Genomic DNA, 15,654 nt, shown 5'->3' with positions numbered 1-15,654 from the left:
CTGATTCAACAGGCCTGAGAGTGTGCATTTCTAACAAGTTCCCAGAGGATGCTGTCGCCGCAGACCGCACTTTGAAGCAAGGTACCATGGGACATCCACACCGCCTTAGTGGGGAGAGAGGCCTGCTGGCGACACACCTAGAAGGAAGGAGGATGCATGCAATCCTTGGGATAAGGCCCTTCTCCTGCCTCTCCGGAGGGGGGCATGCAGAGGGCGGAGGGACAAGGAGAAGGACTGCTGGGGCAGGGCTGGGAAGCGGGTAGCAGGGGAGGGCGGAGGCGCCGAGGTGCGCCAGGTACGTGTGTTCTGGCGACCGCCGTCCCACTGGGCTCGCGGCTTGGGGCCACGGCGCGATTTCTGGTCTTTCGGCCCTAGGCGGCTCCCATCGCGGCTTCTGGGCGCGAAGCAGAGACGGCGACGGCGGCTGCCGATCCCTCCCCGCGCGGGCACGCGGGCTTGCGGACACCCACTCGGCCGGTCCAGGCGCTCAGGCTCCCGGAAGCGGAAAGGGAGCGCGGCCGGGCCTGGGCGGCGGCGGCGGCGGCGCCAGCGCCGAAGGAGGAGGAGGAGGGGAAGAGCCGCTGGCGGTCGCGAGAGCAGCCACGGCGAGCGGCGAGCCAGCCGGCGACGGTGAGTGTGTGCGGGCGCGGGCTCGGACGGCCCGGCCCCCTCGGCCCCCGCAGGCCCCCTCGGCCCCGCCTCGCCCGGCTCCACCCGCTGCTCCTCCGGCCGGGCGGCTCTCACCTGTCCCAGCGCCCTCCCGGGCCTCCCTTCCTCCTCCCCGCACCTGCCCCTGCCTCAGTTCGGATCCCCGGGGCTGCTCGGTGCCCCCCTCGCCCCAGGCCTGGCCTTGCTCAGAGCATCTTCTGCCAGAGCGGCAGCCGCCTGCCACGTGCCCCTCCCATAAGTGGTGGTGGGTGGGTTCCTGCTGTAGTCGAGATGATTTGGGGTAGTAAAATATATATATATATATATATATATATATATATATATATATATATGTGCCTTGAGTTTCTCGCATGTATACCACAGTTTCCCTCTCTGCACCCCTGCCCGGAGACCTGCGCCGGGATACCATGTTTCTCTACGCTATTACAGAGCCTTTCATTCATTTCCAGACCTCTGGTGTGAGGCGGCAGGGGACTAGCAGGAGGAGAAATAGTTTGCTCCTTTATTGACCTTCTCACTCCCCTCCCCCAGATCCAAGGGTGGTTTGAGAAAATGGCTTGTGGATGGCAGCAGTTCGCACTTGTTACCATTCACTATAATAGGTCGTGGGATTTTAACTGTAGCGACCTTTTGAGTTACGGTCTTTCTCAAGCCATATTTGGGTCACATTTTAAAATCCTTTGTGAGTCAGTAGAGGATGCTTGTATCTCCAGGGCTAAGAGGACCTGACCAATTATTACTTGAAAATATTTCAGTACAGCAGTCCATAGCAGTACACGAGGAAAAAAAAAAGATCAAGGTCATTGTGGGTGGGTCATAAATTATAGTGTAAAGTTACAGTCTAAAATGAAGTCGACTAAGGATAATTAAGTGCAAGTTAAAAAGATGTGTCAAATGGGTCTTTGGCCTGCTGTGCTAGTATGTGCACTTTAAAATATTCACTGCCTTTCTTGTGGTAAAAATAAGACTAATAATAATAGTTACCGTTTGGTTACTGCCTAGTATGTGCCATTCCTGGATTGAAAGGCTTTTGGTGTAATATCTCATTAAATTCTTCCGACTCTTTAAATTTTACTTATTTTTAAAGATAAAATTTAGAGAGATATTCTATTTTGCCTTAGTTGTATGCTTAAAAGTGAAAAGTTTTTCAAGAAGAGTTGGGGTGAGAAATCAGTTGGAAAGAAGGAACCAAATGAGATTTGGTGTCGTGGAAAGAAAAACTAGATTCTAGTTCCATTTGTGTCACTATTCAGCAATAGGGCCTTAGGTAGATCAGTGGCCCATGTTGTTTTGTCATCTATACAACCATAGAGTCAGCCTAAATTCTTTAAAGTGTATTTTAGCTTTTCCATACTTACTTGGCAAATGCTATGTTTGTAAATAATTTAAGACCCCTTAATATATACATTTAGAACATTTATGTCATAAAGTATTAGTAAAATTATATCAAAATATAAGTAAAAATTGTGTAATTATATAACTGTTTTGGGGTAGTACTATTCTAGAATTCATTATTTTGGGCATAAAACAATGGAATTATATTAGGTTTTGAGATTTCTGTTAAACCTAACATACCTGAGAAGCTATAGTTGGAATAAATGAAATAGATGTATTTTAAAGAAAATAATGAGAACTGTGGCACATTACCTATCTCCGGGGTGCTTTGTTTAATAAAAGAAATGTAAGCATTTAGAATTGCATACACATAATCATTAGCTTAGGTAGGTTCTAAGACAAGAACTAATAATTAGTGAGTTATAAGTATTTTACTTATTCGCCCCCTGCCTCATTTCTTTAATTCATGATGTGTGATTCAGAACCTGTGGAAAAGCACATGAATAACATAATGCCATGGCCTACTGAAGAAACTGACTGAAGAATTTAATAATGTCTCCTTGGAACTTTTTTCTGGAATTGTAATTGAGTGTGAGTCAATGAAAACTTTTTCAGCATAGGAAGTTACATGATGGCAGTATCAATACTGTTATACTAGGTATAACAGGGAAGGCAGGGGAAAAGCAATTTTTATTGCCAAGAGGTCGTTCCCTAAAATCAGTTTTATACCTTTATATTAAGGAATGTACACATTTTATATCATTTTAGTAAAAACATCAGGGCTCAGATTCAACTTTTCAAATGCACTAGATATAAAAGGCAATTTAGCATCTAGTAAAATAATCAATGTGTAAATACCTTTTATTAAAGGTGAAAATATCTGAAGTATTTCGAATCAATAAAAAGTATAGATGAAAGACAATAAATAGAAAAATTTTTTTTTATTGTGACAATAGTGATTTGTTGGTTAAGAATCCCTAATAAATTGAGTCAGCCTTGTTTAAAAAGTACATTTTCATAGACATGTGAAGCAGCACTGTGCTCATTGATAGCTATCTGACCAAAACACCTTAGTGTGATGTAGTTTATTTACTTTAGATCTACTCTGGGCAAAAAATGTGACATTTTCAAAGTTTATCTTCTGCCTTTCAGGCCTCCTTTTCCCGTGTGCTATTTCTCTCAGGGTAGATTAACCTTCTTCCCATTTCAGAGACTGAGTAGGTATCTGCTCTCACCTGTCTGTCACCCCTCTCGCAAAAGGGCAGGCTAGGTAAAAATTAGTATTTCACCATTCACTGATTAATTTTATTTTACTTCTAACTTAAAATATTTGTGTGATTACAACCAGGCTTTTGATTTTAAGCCTTTTATTGTCCATAATTATAGAATAAATAACTTTTTCAGCTACTGCATGATTTTAAGCTTCAGCAAGCAGGTGAGGAGAGATTTTTCTTACAGTGTCAGTATTCTTTAATCATGCCTTCTTGGCTGGGTGTGGTGGCACACACCTGTACTCCCAGCTACATAGGAGGCTGAGGCAGGAGGATTGCTTGAGCCTAGCAGTTTGAGCTTGCAGTGAGCTATGATGATGCCACTGTACACACTCTTGCCCCAGGGGACAGAGCATGACCCTGTCTCAAAAAAAAAAAAAAATCAATCAATTTATCTATCTATATCTTATGCCTTCTTTGGTAAAGCCTAGTGTGAAGAAAATCTAATTTAGTATTCCCTATCCCACCCTGATCTGTCTTTGTGCAGGGGGTACTAGAAGGTAAGCAGCTGGCTTCCCTTCCCTCTTGGAAGAACATGCTTGATTCACATCCAGGAAAAGCCCAAGCTTCTTCATTTCTGGGTTTTACTGTATCTGAAGGTTTTTCCTCATGCTGTTTTTGGAGCAAAAGTTACCTGTTGTTGCTGTTCCTACCTTACATTTAATCTTGCCTTTCCTCTGTCCACTTTCCCACACTCCTATCTCCCTAAAGAAAATTCTCACATAGGCATTTTGTACTGACTGAAACAATATTTAGTGGTCTTTAATTCATATTACCCATACCTTCCAAGTTATTTCTACTTTTTGTTAGGAGATTTTGATGGTGTGTCACTATAGTGTAGTATTGTTAATAGAGGTATTTATATTTGTTTTTCACTCATGAGGCAGGTACACAGAGTTTATATGAAGAGCAACAGCTATGTTCAGTTTTGCCCAGAATGTAGTGATTTAAAGACTTTTTTTTGGAGTGGGTTCTTGAAACCATTGATGGTTCAAATATGTTATACTTTGATACTTTGCCAACGACATTTTCACAGCGTCTTTCTGGGGAACTCAGCAATTGATTCAGAATTCCCTGCTTTAATTATACAGATTTCATAGCTTCTGAAATCAAGTACTAATTTTTCCACACTTCATTCCTTAGCTGACTAGTCCTTCTGAAAGAGATTTAGTTTAGGGGCTTTAGTTCAGTCACTCTATTTTAGATCAAATCTCTATTTTTTAGTTTTCTGCTTGAAGAGACCTCAGGCCAACATTGGAAATACAACTTCCTTACATGCTTATAATATTATGATACTAGCTAAAAGGCTGTAATATCTGAGGTTTTTCTCTGACAAGTAGTTTACAGACTTTAATGTTAGAGAAAGTAGAAAGAGAATGTATTGTTAAATTGTATCACTACTTTTAATTATGGGAACCCTGGAACATTGTTTCATTCTGAGTTTGCTAAAGGAGAAGTAAAACTTATCTTTAAGTTTCCTTTCCTCTCCTCCACTACCCTGTTAAGTTACCATTTTGGAGGAACTGCTTCTTTGCTAGGCAAATTCTCATTTAAGCATAACAGCAACCTTGTAGACTGTCATTTTATCCCCATTTTACAAGTGGTCAAACTGAAGCTGAAAAAAAACCTAAAACTTGAGAAGTAAATACGAGTCTGTGTCAGCTGGGCGGGGTGGCTCACGCCTGTAATCCCAGCACTCTGGGAGGCCGAGGTGGGAGGATCGCTTGAGCTCAGGAGTTTGAGACCAGCCTGGGCAAGAGTGAGACCCCGTCTCTACTAAAAATAGAAAAAATAAGCTGGGCATGGTGGTATGTGCCTGTAGTCCCAGCTACTTGGGAGGCTAAGGCAGGAGGATCGCTTGAGCCAAGGAGTTTGAGGTTGCAGTGAGCTATGATGACGCCACTGCAGTCTAGCCTGGGTGACAGAGTGAGATTCTGTATCAAAAAAAAATAACAAAAAAAGGAATGTCTTCATTTGAACATGGCCATGTATTTTTAACATCTGTACAAGATTAATTTTCTACTCTATTGATAATAAACAAAATATCTGTGTGACATTTAAAAAACTGAATTACTTCACTGACTAATTATTAGAGTCAGCTGGACCCTGATAGTTTAGATAGAATTATGTAACTGCCACACTTGACCAGTTTTCAGAGTAGAATAAAATCAGAAGTCAAATAGCTTTATAAATTTGTGTAAAGGTATGTAGCCGTAGCTCTGTGTTTTCTAAATTCATTTTTGGTTGCAATTAATACATTTTAAATTTCATATATTCATCTTATATATTAACCATTTTCTCTTGGCACTGTGGGGAAAAGTATTTCTGGTGCATTTGACAACTTTCACTATAAATTATTGATTGTATTCTTTGAGACATAGCAATATTAGACATATTTAATGACATTTTATAGTTCTGAAACTTTGGGATATTTTTTGTTATGGAATTTTAGGCCTAGCATTACTTTTATACTATATCATGAGATTTGATTTTACAGTGGTGGTGGCAGTGTTGATCTAGCACTGGAATGTTAATCTCATTTCAGATGCTGTGTTTGCAGTGTAGCTCTAATAACTGTAAATGTAAAGTAGGATTTTTCTTGATTTTAACCCAGTGAGTGACTGGGATTTGACTCACAGATGATCAGCTTGTGCTGTTACCTAATAATGTTACTGACAGAAAGAAACTACTGCTTTGCTGAAACATTAGGAAACCATTGTAGGAAGCCTTAGCAGCATTATTGGCTTTGGCCATGTTTCAAAACATTTTGTTGTACCACATTTAATTCTGTTTAAATTTTTTTCTGGAAGAACAATTCATTCATTTGCCATTGGGGTGGCAGCTCCTTAACTTTGTCATTCTATATTTTATCTCTAAGAAGCAAAGGTGTAGCCAAGGAGACCACTTTAAATTAGTTTAAAAAGTTAGAATAGGAACAGATTACATTTGACCATCTGTTAATAATAATCATGGACCATAGAAAGATTGACCCTGGGAGAAAACGTAGGTTTTTTTTTTTTTTATTCCCCCTAAATATATAAGAGGAATGGAAATGTAATGATAGTGATTTTGATGTCTTTTTCACATCCTCATATGTAATAGTTTGTTGTTGCTGTGGTAAGCAGCATGCTAACAACCTTGTACTTTTCCTGCCTTGGAGAGTGGTACCACCCTTCACAGTCTCTAAGCCAGAAACTTGGGAGCCATCCTAGAATTTGCTCTTTTCTCCAATTGATTACTAAGTCCTATCAGTTTTACTCATTAAATTCTTCTAGATCTGCCCTTTTTCAGCATGCCTCCTGTCTTAAGTATCACTTAAGACACACACACACACACACACACACACACACACACACTCTCACACACATGCAACTCCCCATATAAGTTACAATTTTGGGGGTGCTTACCCCATATGCCCTCATTATTTCTCACCTGGGTAGTAGTCAGCCTACCTTGTTGCATGTAGTCAGTCTCAGTGCTGTATCCATCCACCCAAATCCAGCCTTCATATTGTTGCTATTCTTCCCAAAATGCAGATTTGATGATGGCATTTTACTGCCTAAAATCCTTCAATGGTTTTCCACTGCATTCAGGGTGAAGTCCAAACCCATTGGCATCGTTTAACAGTGTTTTTGATCTGAGGGTGGCTATCTACCTGTGAGTCATGAAATCAGTTTAGTAGGCTGTGACCAGCATTATATATTTTTATTAAGGTAAAATAAGCTAAGTGTGGTAGTATGACATGTCTGTAGTCCCAGCTACTTGGGAGGCTGGGGCAGGAGGATCACTTGAGCCCAGGTGTGCAAGGCTGCAGTGTGCTATGATCATGCCTGTGAATAGCCACTGCATTCCAACCTGGGCAACATAGTGAGACTCCATCTCTTAAAAAAAAAAAATAAATAAATAAAGTAGAATAGCAGCATCAGAGTGTGCCATATGTAATAAGGGTGATATCATTTCATTAAACTTTTATAGTTATTCATATATTTCTGTATGTACTAGTAATGTTATAAAATTAATTTCTTAGAGTTGGTTGTGGTTAAAAGTTTGGACATCTTACCCCATTCTTCTATATGCAATGATCCTAGTTATTAATATTTCAGTTTACTTAGATTTTCTCTGCCTACTTTTATACTTTTACTTATTCTGCTTCTTTGGTCAGAAGAGCCTCCATTCCCCATCCAGCTAACTCATGGGCTTCACTGTTTCCAGGAATCTTTTCCTGATGACAACTTACCATAAAATACATTTTGCAATGCAACCTGTGAACCAGTACCCTTACTATTTATATATGAAATGCATTCTTGCCCCCTTGCCCTGTATCTTAACTTGTCTTATATAGTATTGATCTTGTCTGTTTACTAGTCTGTCTCCATTGAGGATAGAACCTGTCTCTTTTTATTTTTCTTCATTCCATTCCCTCATCCCCTGCCCTCCCCCCACCCCCCACTCTATCTCCCAGGCTGGAGTACAGTGGCATCATCATAGCTCTCTGCAGCCTTGAACTCCTAGGCTCAAGCAATCCTCCTGCCTCAGCCTCCCAAGTTAGCTGGACTATGGGTGCACAGTACCACGCTGGCTAATTTTTTAATTTTTTGGGTAGAGATGGGGTCACTATGTTGCCCAGGTTGGTCTCAAACTCCTGGGGTCAAGCAGTCCTCCTGTAATGGTTTTATTATAGGAGGATAACTTTTTGCTTAAAGCTTTTTAAACTAAAGCTTGTATTTTAAACTCTTTATTCTCTTTTTATGAATTGTGATTAGATACTTCTAGCAGAATCTATTGTTATTTTGTGATTTGTGGTCAAGGAAGTTTGATGAAGCCCAAATGCTATTTATTTGATTTTATGGAAATTAGGTGGTTTCAAAAGAGAACTTTTATGTATAATGGTGATCACATTCTGGGGAGATGGGTGGGATATGAAAGCACAGAATCAGATGTTGAAATATTTTTTCTTATTTCTAAATTTAAAACTTTCATAATTGGCATTTTCAGTTAGAATATTTAGCTGCTTACAATTTTTATCTTTGTGAGAGATCATTATTTGTTAAATCATTGATAGGTTCTCATGGAGAACTGGTATTGAAGAGAGATCCATTTAGTGGGATGTAATTTAAAAAATAAAAAAAAGAATGAGTCAAGAGAAAACCTCTAAATGCAAGTACCAGAAAAATTACAACACGTCTCAGTGAATTTGCCAGTGGTAAGTTTGCATTTGATTTTACATGGTAATATGTTTTTGAATTTTGTGGCATAGTGCCCTTGGAGTCTTATGTTTAGATGCACTTAATTATTCATTAGCAAATGTAGTTACTTTGTGTTTATTTAAGTTGTCATATTAAATTTTAACTAAGCATGTTTTCTTAAATAAGACTTTTTCCATAGAGAAAAATAATCTGTAAATAATACAAGTTTCAGAAACATCTTTCTGAATTACAAATCTTATGTGGCTATGCAGCTGATCCTTTTATACTACATTTTAAAAATACTAATTTTAAAAGCATTTAATACAAGGATAATATATCATGATAAAGAGAGGCTTAAATTAAATATTTTGTTTGTACGGTTGGTGTCCCTTAGGCTCTCTCTATTTTTTAGTTGGTTGAAAAGAATTTAGAAGTACACATTTGTTGATAGAAGAACACATAAATATATACGTAAATGTGAAAGCTTTCCTTCTCATGACTCTTTTCTGCCTCAGCTCTTTGATAATCACTGTTAAAACCCCGTTGATATGTTTTCTTCCAGACTTTTTTTCTATACATATGCAGAAATTACTTTTACACATATACATATATTTTTCAAACAAAAAATGCTATACAAACTATTCTATAACTTGCTTCCCCCAACATTTAATTTTGAGAAATTTCAAACACAAGTATTGAAAGAATTTTATGGTGTAACATATGAATACCCATCACTTAGATTCTGTACCAATATTTTACTGAACTTCATCACATACTCATCTATCCTGCTGTCCACTTATCAGTACTCTTTGCTATTTTTCTTTTGGATACATTTTAAAGTAAATTACAGATATCAGTACACTTCTCCTCTCCATACTTCAGCATATATATATATGTATATATATTATATACACATCATAAACTAGAGTTCAATATTGGTTTACAGCTTTTTTTAAGGTAAATTTATATACCATGAAATGCACTTAAGTGAACATGTAAGTGTAATCCTAAATGTACATTTGCTGGGTTTTGACAAATTCATATACTTGTGTAACTCAAACTCCATATCAAGAGAGAGATCTTTATTAGCACCACAGAAAGTTCTCTCATGCCTCTTTCTAGTCTATCTTTATCCCCCCTCTCTCCAGAAAAGCTACTGTTAAAATCCACCCCGAACCCTCATAGATTTTGCCAATGTAACTTGCTTTATTCACTCAACAGTATGTTATGAGTAGTCATATGCAGATCTAGATATGCCTCCCTTTCTGCCTTTTTTTTTTTTAGTTACAGTAGCTTGGAAATAGTTTACACTATGGATATAATTTATTTGATCATTCTCATCCCTCCTATGGACATTTAGGTTGTGCCACATTTTTGTGATTACAAAAAGTGTTGTATCCTTGTATATCCTTGTATGTACTTTTATATACTTGTACAATCTCATGAGTACTTTTGTAGGTATTACTAAAAATAAAACTGCTGGGTAAAAGAGTTTTACATTTTGATACATACTGCCAAATTGCCCTCCCAAGATGATTATATCAATTTATGCGCATACTGGTAATGTATGAGAGTCATATTTTCTATGCCCTCTCAATATTGGGTAGCATCTGTCTTTCTAAAAGTTTTTCAACACAATGGGTGAAAAATATACAAGTTATTTCAGATTTTCCTAATCAGTAATGGTTAGCCACTGGATTTTTTTTCCTTTTGTGAGTTGCCTCTTTATAGATTTACTTTGTATAACTCTTATCAATCATGTGTTGTAATATTTTTTCCAGGGATGCTTTGTCTTTTAACTTTGTTTTTCATGTGCTTTGGGCTTCAGAAATGTTGATTTTTGTGTGGTCAAACATGGCTTATAGGTCTTGGTTGTGACGGCTTTCCTCATTCCAAGATTATAAAACCACTTGCTATTTTCTTCTAATAGTTTTCCTTTTAATAATATTTAGAAGAAAAAGAGAAATCATTGTGAATTGAGATGCCAGGAAAAATTTCATATGGAGAGTGAGATTCAAATTGGCATTGAAGTGTGATAAATAGAGTAAGTGGTGTGGTAGGGACATTTCAGACAGGAGGAATGTGTGATGGAATATATTTTTCATGTTCATGGAACAGTAATTAGACCACTTTGGCTAAGTGGAGAATCAGATAAAACTGCAAGTTTAGAGATAAACGTTTAGCTAGATATCTTGTTAACTATTTTAGCTAATCTTTATGGTTTCCTAAAACTGCATGCCAACGTTACAGTTTTTTTGTCATATAGTAGTTTTCGGTTATTTTCCTTTTATAATGACTTGAGTATTCTTCTTGAGGAAAAATACGTGGTGCAATATAGTTGCCTGAAAAGGCAAAAAAAAAGAAAGGTGGTATTCCATCGGAATAACTTGAACACTGTAAATATTTACTCAGTCTAGTTTATTAGAGCTGAATTATAATTTCTTTTTAAAAAGTTCGTGCTGTAGTAATTTACATCATTATGAAGTTAGTCACTGCACTCAAGTAGAGTTACCAGACAGCAATCTTAAAAAATGTTGCAGTACCAGTATATCCACCTAGTTACATCAAAGTTTGAGTTATGAGCTCACCATTTAATATACAGATTAATATGTCGGAATCTCTAGCTTTTTATAAATGCTAGACCGAGTAACAGCATTGTGTTTAGGTCGGTTGTTGCTCAGGGTGTGTAATAGTTTCTCTTCAGCCCTAAGCCACGCCTGTTAGATATTAACTGAGTGGAGTGATCTTGCAACTCTACCAGTTACGCATTTGTAGTTGTAATCTGATTTGGAGCTCTTGGAAGACCACTGTTTTCTTCTCTACAACCCAATTTTAAGGATTATATGGCATTAATTTTTACTAATCAGGTATTTAAAAAATATTCAACATCTTATGTGTTCATTATTTTATTTTTCTATCCTATGCTCACTTTTCCTTGGGAATGTTTGTTCTTTTAGAACTTGTAATCTATGTATGTTTGCATCCAGGAGAAATGGACACATTTTAAATTATACTTTGTAATATTTTCTGTTGTGAGGGATCTCTTTAGTGATAAAGAAAAATTGGTATTCTCTGGTAGGGGAGAATAAATATAAAATGCAAAAATGAATGAGTATTTGATAATTTTGCCACTTGTTTTGCTTGCTTGTATGCTTTTCTCTTTCTAATGTTAATAAATTTAGAACTAAGTAATGAAATTGTTCTATTTAATTATTGGAATTCATATTCTGTTTTTTAGTCCTAAATAGAACTGAAACATTAAAAGAAAGGTACACGAAATTAATAATGTTGAACATGTTGAGAGACAGAGCCTTCTGTCATTTCCTTTAGCACTTGATTGTTGGCAAGACTGTAAAAAATTAACATTCTTTTAAATGTTTCTTTTTTTAGCTACGTAGATAGCTTTCCATTTGTATTTGAGTTCTAATTTTTAAAATAATGATACCTCGCAAATTAGATAGCTTGCTTTATCCTCTCTGACTTTCTTCACTTTAATGGTGCTGATTGGTCTTTTAATTTTCTAATTAAAAGGTAAGGAAGTTCAACTTTTACTTTTTTAGGCCTTTTTCTATTTTAAAGTTTGTACACAAGAACAAATTTGAACCATGTCTGATTTAAACTGTTGGGTGGGATTGTACTTGAGTTCTTATCTTTTTTTCTGCTGCCCCAATATTTGCAGAATCTAGGGATGAGAGAATGGGAGTATTCATTTAAAATTAAGTATTCCTTATTCTCTTTTTCTTTGTTTTAGTAATTTTATAGCTTTGAAGAACATTGACAAGAGCCTCAGGGTACCATGATAAATTATTCTTAGAATGAAGTAGTCTGGGATATAAACTGAAAATATGGGAGTCATCCTGAACTCTTGCCTCTGTAACCCGTAATATCTAATCAATCAGAAAGACTCACTGGTTTAATTCTATTTCTTCAATTGGTCCTTTCTTCAAAATTAATTTTGGCTTTTGTCTTCTCTTCCCTAACTGATTTCTGTGTTTAATTTTATCCTCCACAATAGAGCTTCAATAATTTATATATTTAAAGTATAAATTTCATCATGTTAATCCTCTGCTTCAATAGCTCTTCAGTGCTTAAGAATGAAGTCTTAGCATTCTAACATGGCATCTTTATGGTCTTCATGATAGAGTCTCATATTTCTCATCATTCATTCTCTACAGAAAGCGTTGTGATTTGTGATGGCAATTTGTAATACTTCCCACAAGTTTTACTCTTGTGTACCTCCTCTCTTTCTTCTGTTTGCAGTATTGTTGTCACTTTTCTTTGCTTGTATAACTTTTATTCATCTTTTAAGACTGAATTCAGGTTTCATCTCTTACAGGAAGTCTTGCTTGAACCCTAATTTAACTAGTCCGCATTTCTGTGCCTCTGCTAGTATCTTGTCCACAAATCTGGAACTTATTATATTAAACCTTAAACCTTTTTATGATTCTTTATCCCATTAGACCATTAGTTCCTTTAACCAAGGACCATGTCTTATAAATTGTTGTCTCCATAGTGTCTAGCAAGTGACTGGTATATAGTGGATGCTCAACGAATATTTGTTGAACTAAGGTCAACTCATTGCTGTAACGTTAAAGTCTTAGTGAAGTTCCATGGGCCAGTGGCTCTTAGATACCAGTTAGCTGTATCAGATACCTGGAGAGCATTTTAAAACATTTTATTGGTTTTTCAGCTTTATGAAGCTAAGTAATGATTCAGTAGATCTGAAATGGAGTCTGGGGATATGTATTTTTAAAAAGCTCCCCAGGTGATTCTGGTTTTCTTACAGATTTGAGAACCATTGTCCTAGTTTATTATTATATTTTATGTAAAAGGTGCCCTCTAGACCTGATACAGTAATTTCTTAATTAAGGTTTATAAGTTATATCCACTAAAGTATGGATATATTTTGTCACTTTTTTGGTACCATAAATATAGAAATATCTTAACTCTTTTAAGTATCTCATTGGGAGATCTGTTGGCAGATAGCTAACATTCAACTGAGAGAAAGTATCATTTAAACAAGAGTCTTCTTGAATTGGTAGCAGTGAGGTTGGGCTTCATTCTATGAATTTTAATACTTTTAGCAATTTGTAATTACTTTTCCCTTTTTGCAGTTTTTCAAAATGATTTTTAAAATACTTTATCATGGTTTAAAATTAAAGTGCACAGATCTTAAGTGTATGGCTCAGTGCATGTTTATATATGTGTATACCCGTAAAGTACCACCAGGTCAAGAACATTTCTAGTCCCTGAAAGGTTCTCTCATGTCCTTTTCCAGTTAATACACACCTCTCCCACCACAAGATAGCCACTATTTTGACTTGTGCGATCATTAGTCTTAAGATTAAAGCTACTAAAATTTTTTATACATATTCTAGTGGACATATGTACTCATTTCTTTTGGGTTTACACATGGAATTGCTGGGTTAAGGACAAACTTGTGTTTTAACTACAGTAGATAATGTCAATTTATATTCTTGATAGCAATTCATAATGAAAAATTGAAATTAAATTATTTGAAACTTATGGTGAAATTTGAATACCCTGAAAGTTCTCTTTGTTTTCCAAAGTGTTTATTGTTTTTTAAAAAATCAAATATACAAAGAAAACCCAACAAATGTCATTTTATAGTTGCCAGAAATGTAATTTTGCTTTGATCAAATAATTTTTTCTATGTCAGTAATTTTTTTCTGTTCCCTTTATCCTTAGGATCATCTTTCCTTGTGGGTTGGCAGGCAGTTATAGGACTGCAAAATGGGTCTCCGGATTCACTTTGTTGTTGACCCACATGGTTGGTGCTGCATGGGTTTGATTGTCTTTGTCTGGTTATACAATATTGTTATAATTCCCAAAATTGTCCTCTTTCCTCACTATGAAGAAGGACACATTCCAGGCATATTAATAATAAGTAAGTTTCTCAATCCTTATTTTCTTGTATAATTAAAGATTTTTCTCATTGTGAATGTTTTTGGAATATAGTGCCAGTACAATAACCTTCCTTTTAACACATTTGACATTTTAGTAGTGCTATTCACTTATTTGATAAATTATGGAAGTTTTAAAAAACAGTGGCATTTATATATATGCAGAGTTAGATAAAAGTGATATGTCCATATTTATCTAACTGTACAAAACATGTAAAGACCAGTTTGTTTAAAAAAAAGACACAATGGTGATAACTTGTGTGTCTGTGTGTATTTTTAATGTTTCTTTTGTGTACTTAATTGTAAATGTGGAAGTTTTGAGAATGGAGATGATACTGAGAAATGAGAATTTCGTGATACTAAAATTATCGATTATGAAGTTTTATGATAACACTTTGAACTTCTGGATAATTATTTTGTGTTATTGTCAATTGGTGATGGCTTGCTTATGATTAAAATACTTAGTCGACATGATATCTTTTACATGTGCAGGTCATTTACGATTTTCTCGTATATTACCTCATTTTGACCTCACAAGAGCTATGGGAAATATTAATATAATCTCTGTTATACAAATGATAAAACTGACCAGTACCATGCAGTCAGACCTGGATTGAGCGCTCAGATTGTTTCCGTTTACATTGCAGTGTGTTGTTTTTTATTCCCCCAACAAAATGCTTATATTCTTATTAATTAAGTAAAAAATATAGAATTATGGTGACTCAATTTGTTTCCCTTTTTTTTTCTGGCTATTAATTTTAAAATTCAAAATTTTCTAATTCTTTGTTGTCAAATTAAGTATCTTAAGATCCATCAAAAGGGGCAGTTGAACATCACTAATTCAGAGTAATTTTGAAGATAGCCAGTTAATGGAAAAGTTTAATTGTAGAAAATTTTTTAAAATGGTATTCTGATCCTTTCAAATATAGTATATGTAGTAATTAAAAGGGAGCTCATTTATTTATACCATAATAATGGTATAAATGGGGAATCACTGTTAGTAAACAATCTGATTTATAATAAGTTTATCAGTTATTTTCATGGAAAATAATATTTTAAATTAGTGCGTTTAAGGTAATCCTCTTGGCACTATTATTTGGTGAGTAAAATCAATTAGTGATTTAATTTTTCCATCTTATCTTTTGAAAATTATTTATCCTGATGTTGTTGATTAAAATGTACATTTTAAACTTTAAATATGCTTGTTTATAAACTGTTTTGAAGGATAAATGACTAATTTATCCTAATTTATTTATTTTAAAGTATTCT

At 35.9% G+C, this 15,654-nt stretch overlaps 1 protein-coding gene across 1 annotated transcript in view; it reads left to right on the top strand.

Moving 5' to 3' along the window:
- Window positions 1-204: 204 nt before the first annotated feature.
- ZDHHC21 (zinc finger, DHHC-type containing 21) overlaps window positions 205-15,654 on the top strand; it is a 67,820-nt gene continuing 52,370 nt past the window's right edge. Inside the window, exons 1-2 of the mRNA XM_012665005.1 lie at window positions 205-295; window positions 376-917. Coding sequence (XP_012520459.1) covers window positions 205-295; window positions 376-917 — 633 coding nt within the window. The remainder of the gene's footprint in view (window positions 296-375; window positions 918-15,654) is intronic.

The sequence above is a fragment of the Propithecus coquereli genome, unplaced genomic scaffold (genome assembly GCF_000956105.1).
Source record: "Propithecus coquereli isolate 6110/MARCELLA unplaced genomic scaffold, Pcoq_1.0 Scaffold95, whole genome shotgun sequence".
NCBI classification, from domain to species: Eukaryota; Metazoa; Chordata; class Mammalia; order Primates; family Indriidae; genus Propithecus; species Propithecus coquereli.
This window is presented reverse-complemented; position numbering and strand designations above follow the sequence as displayed.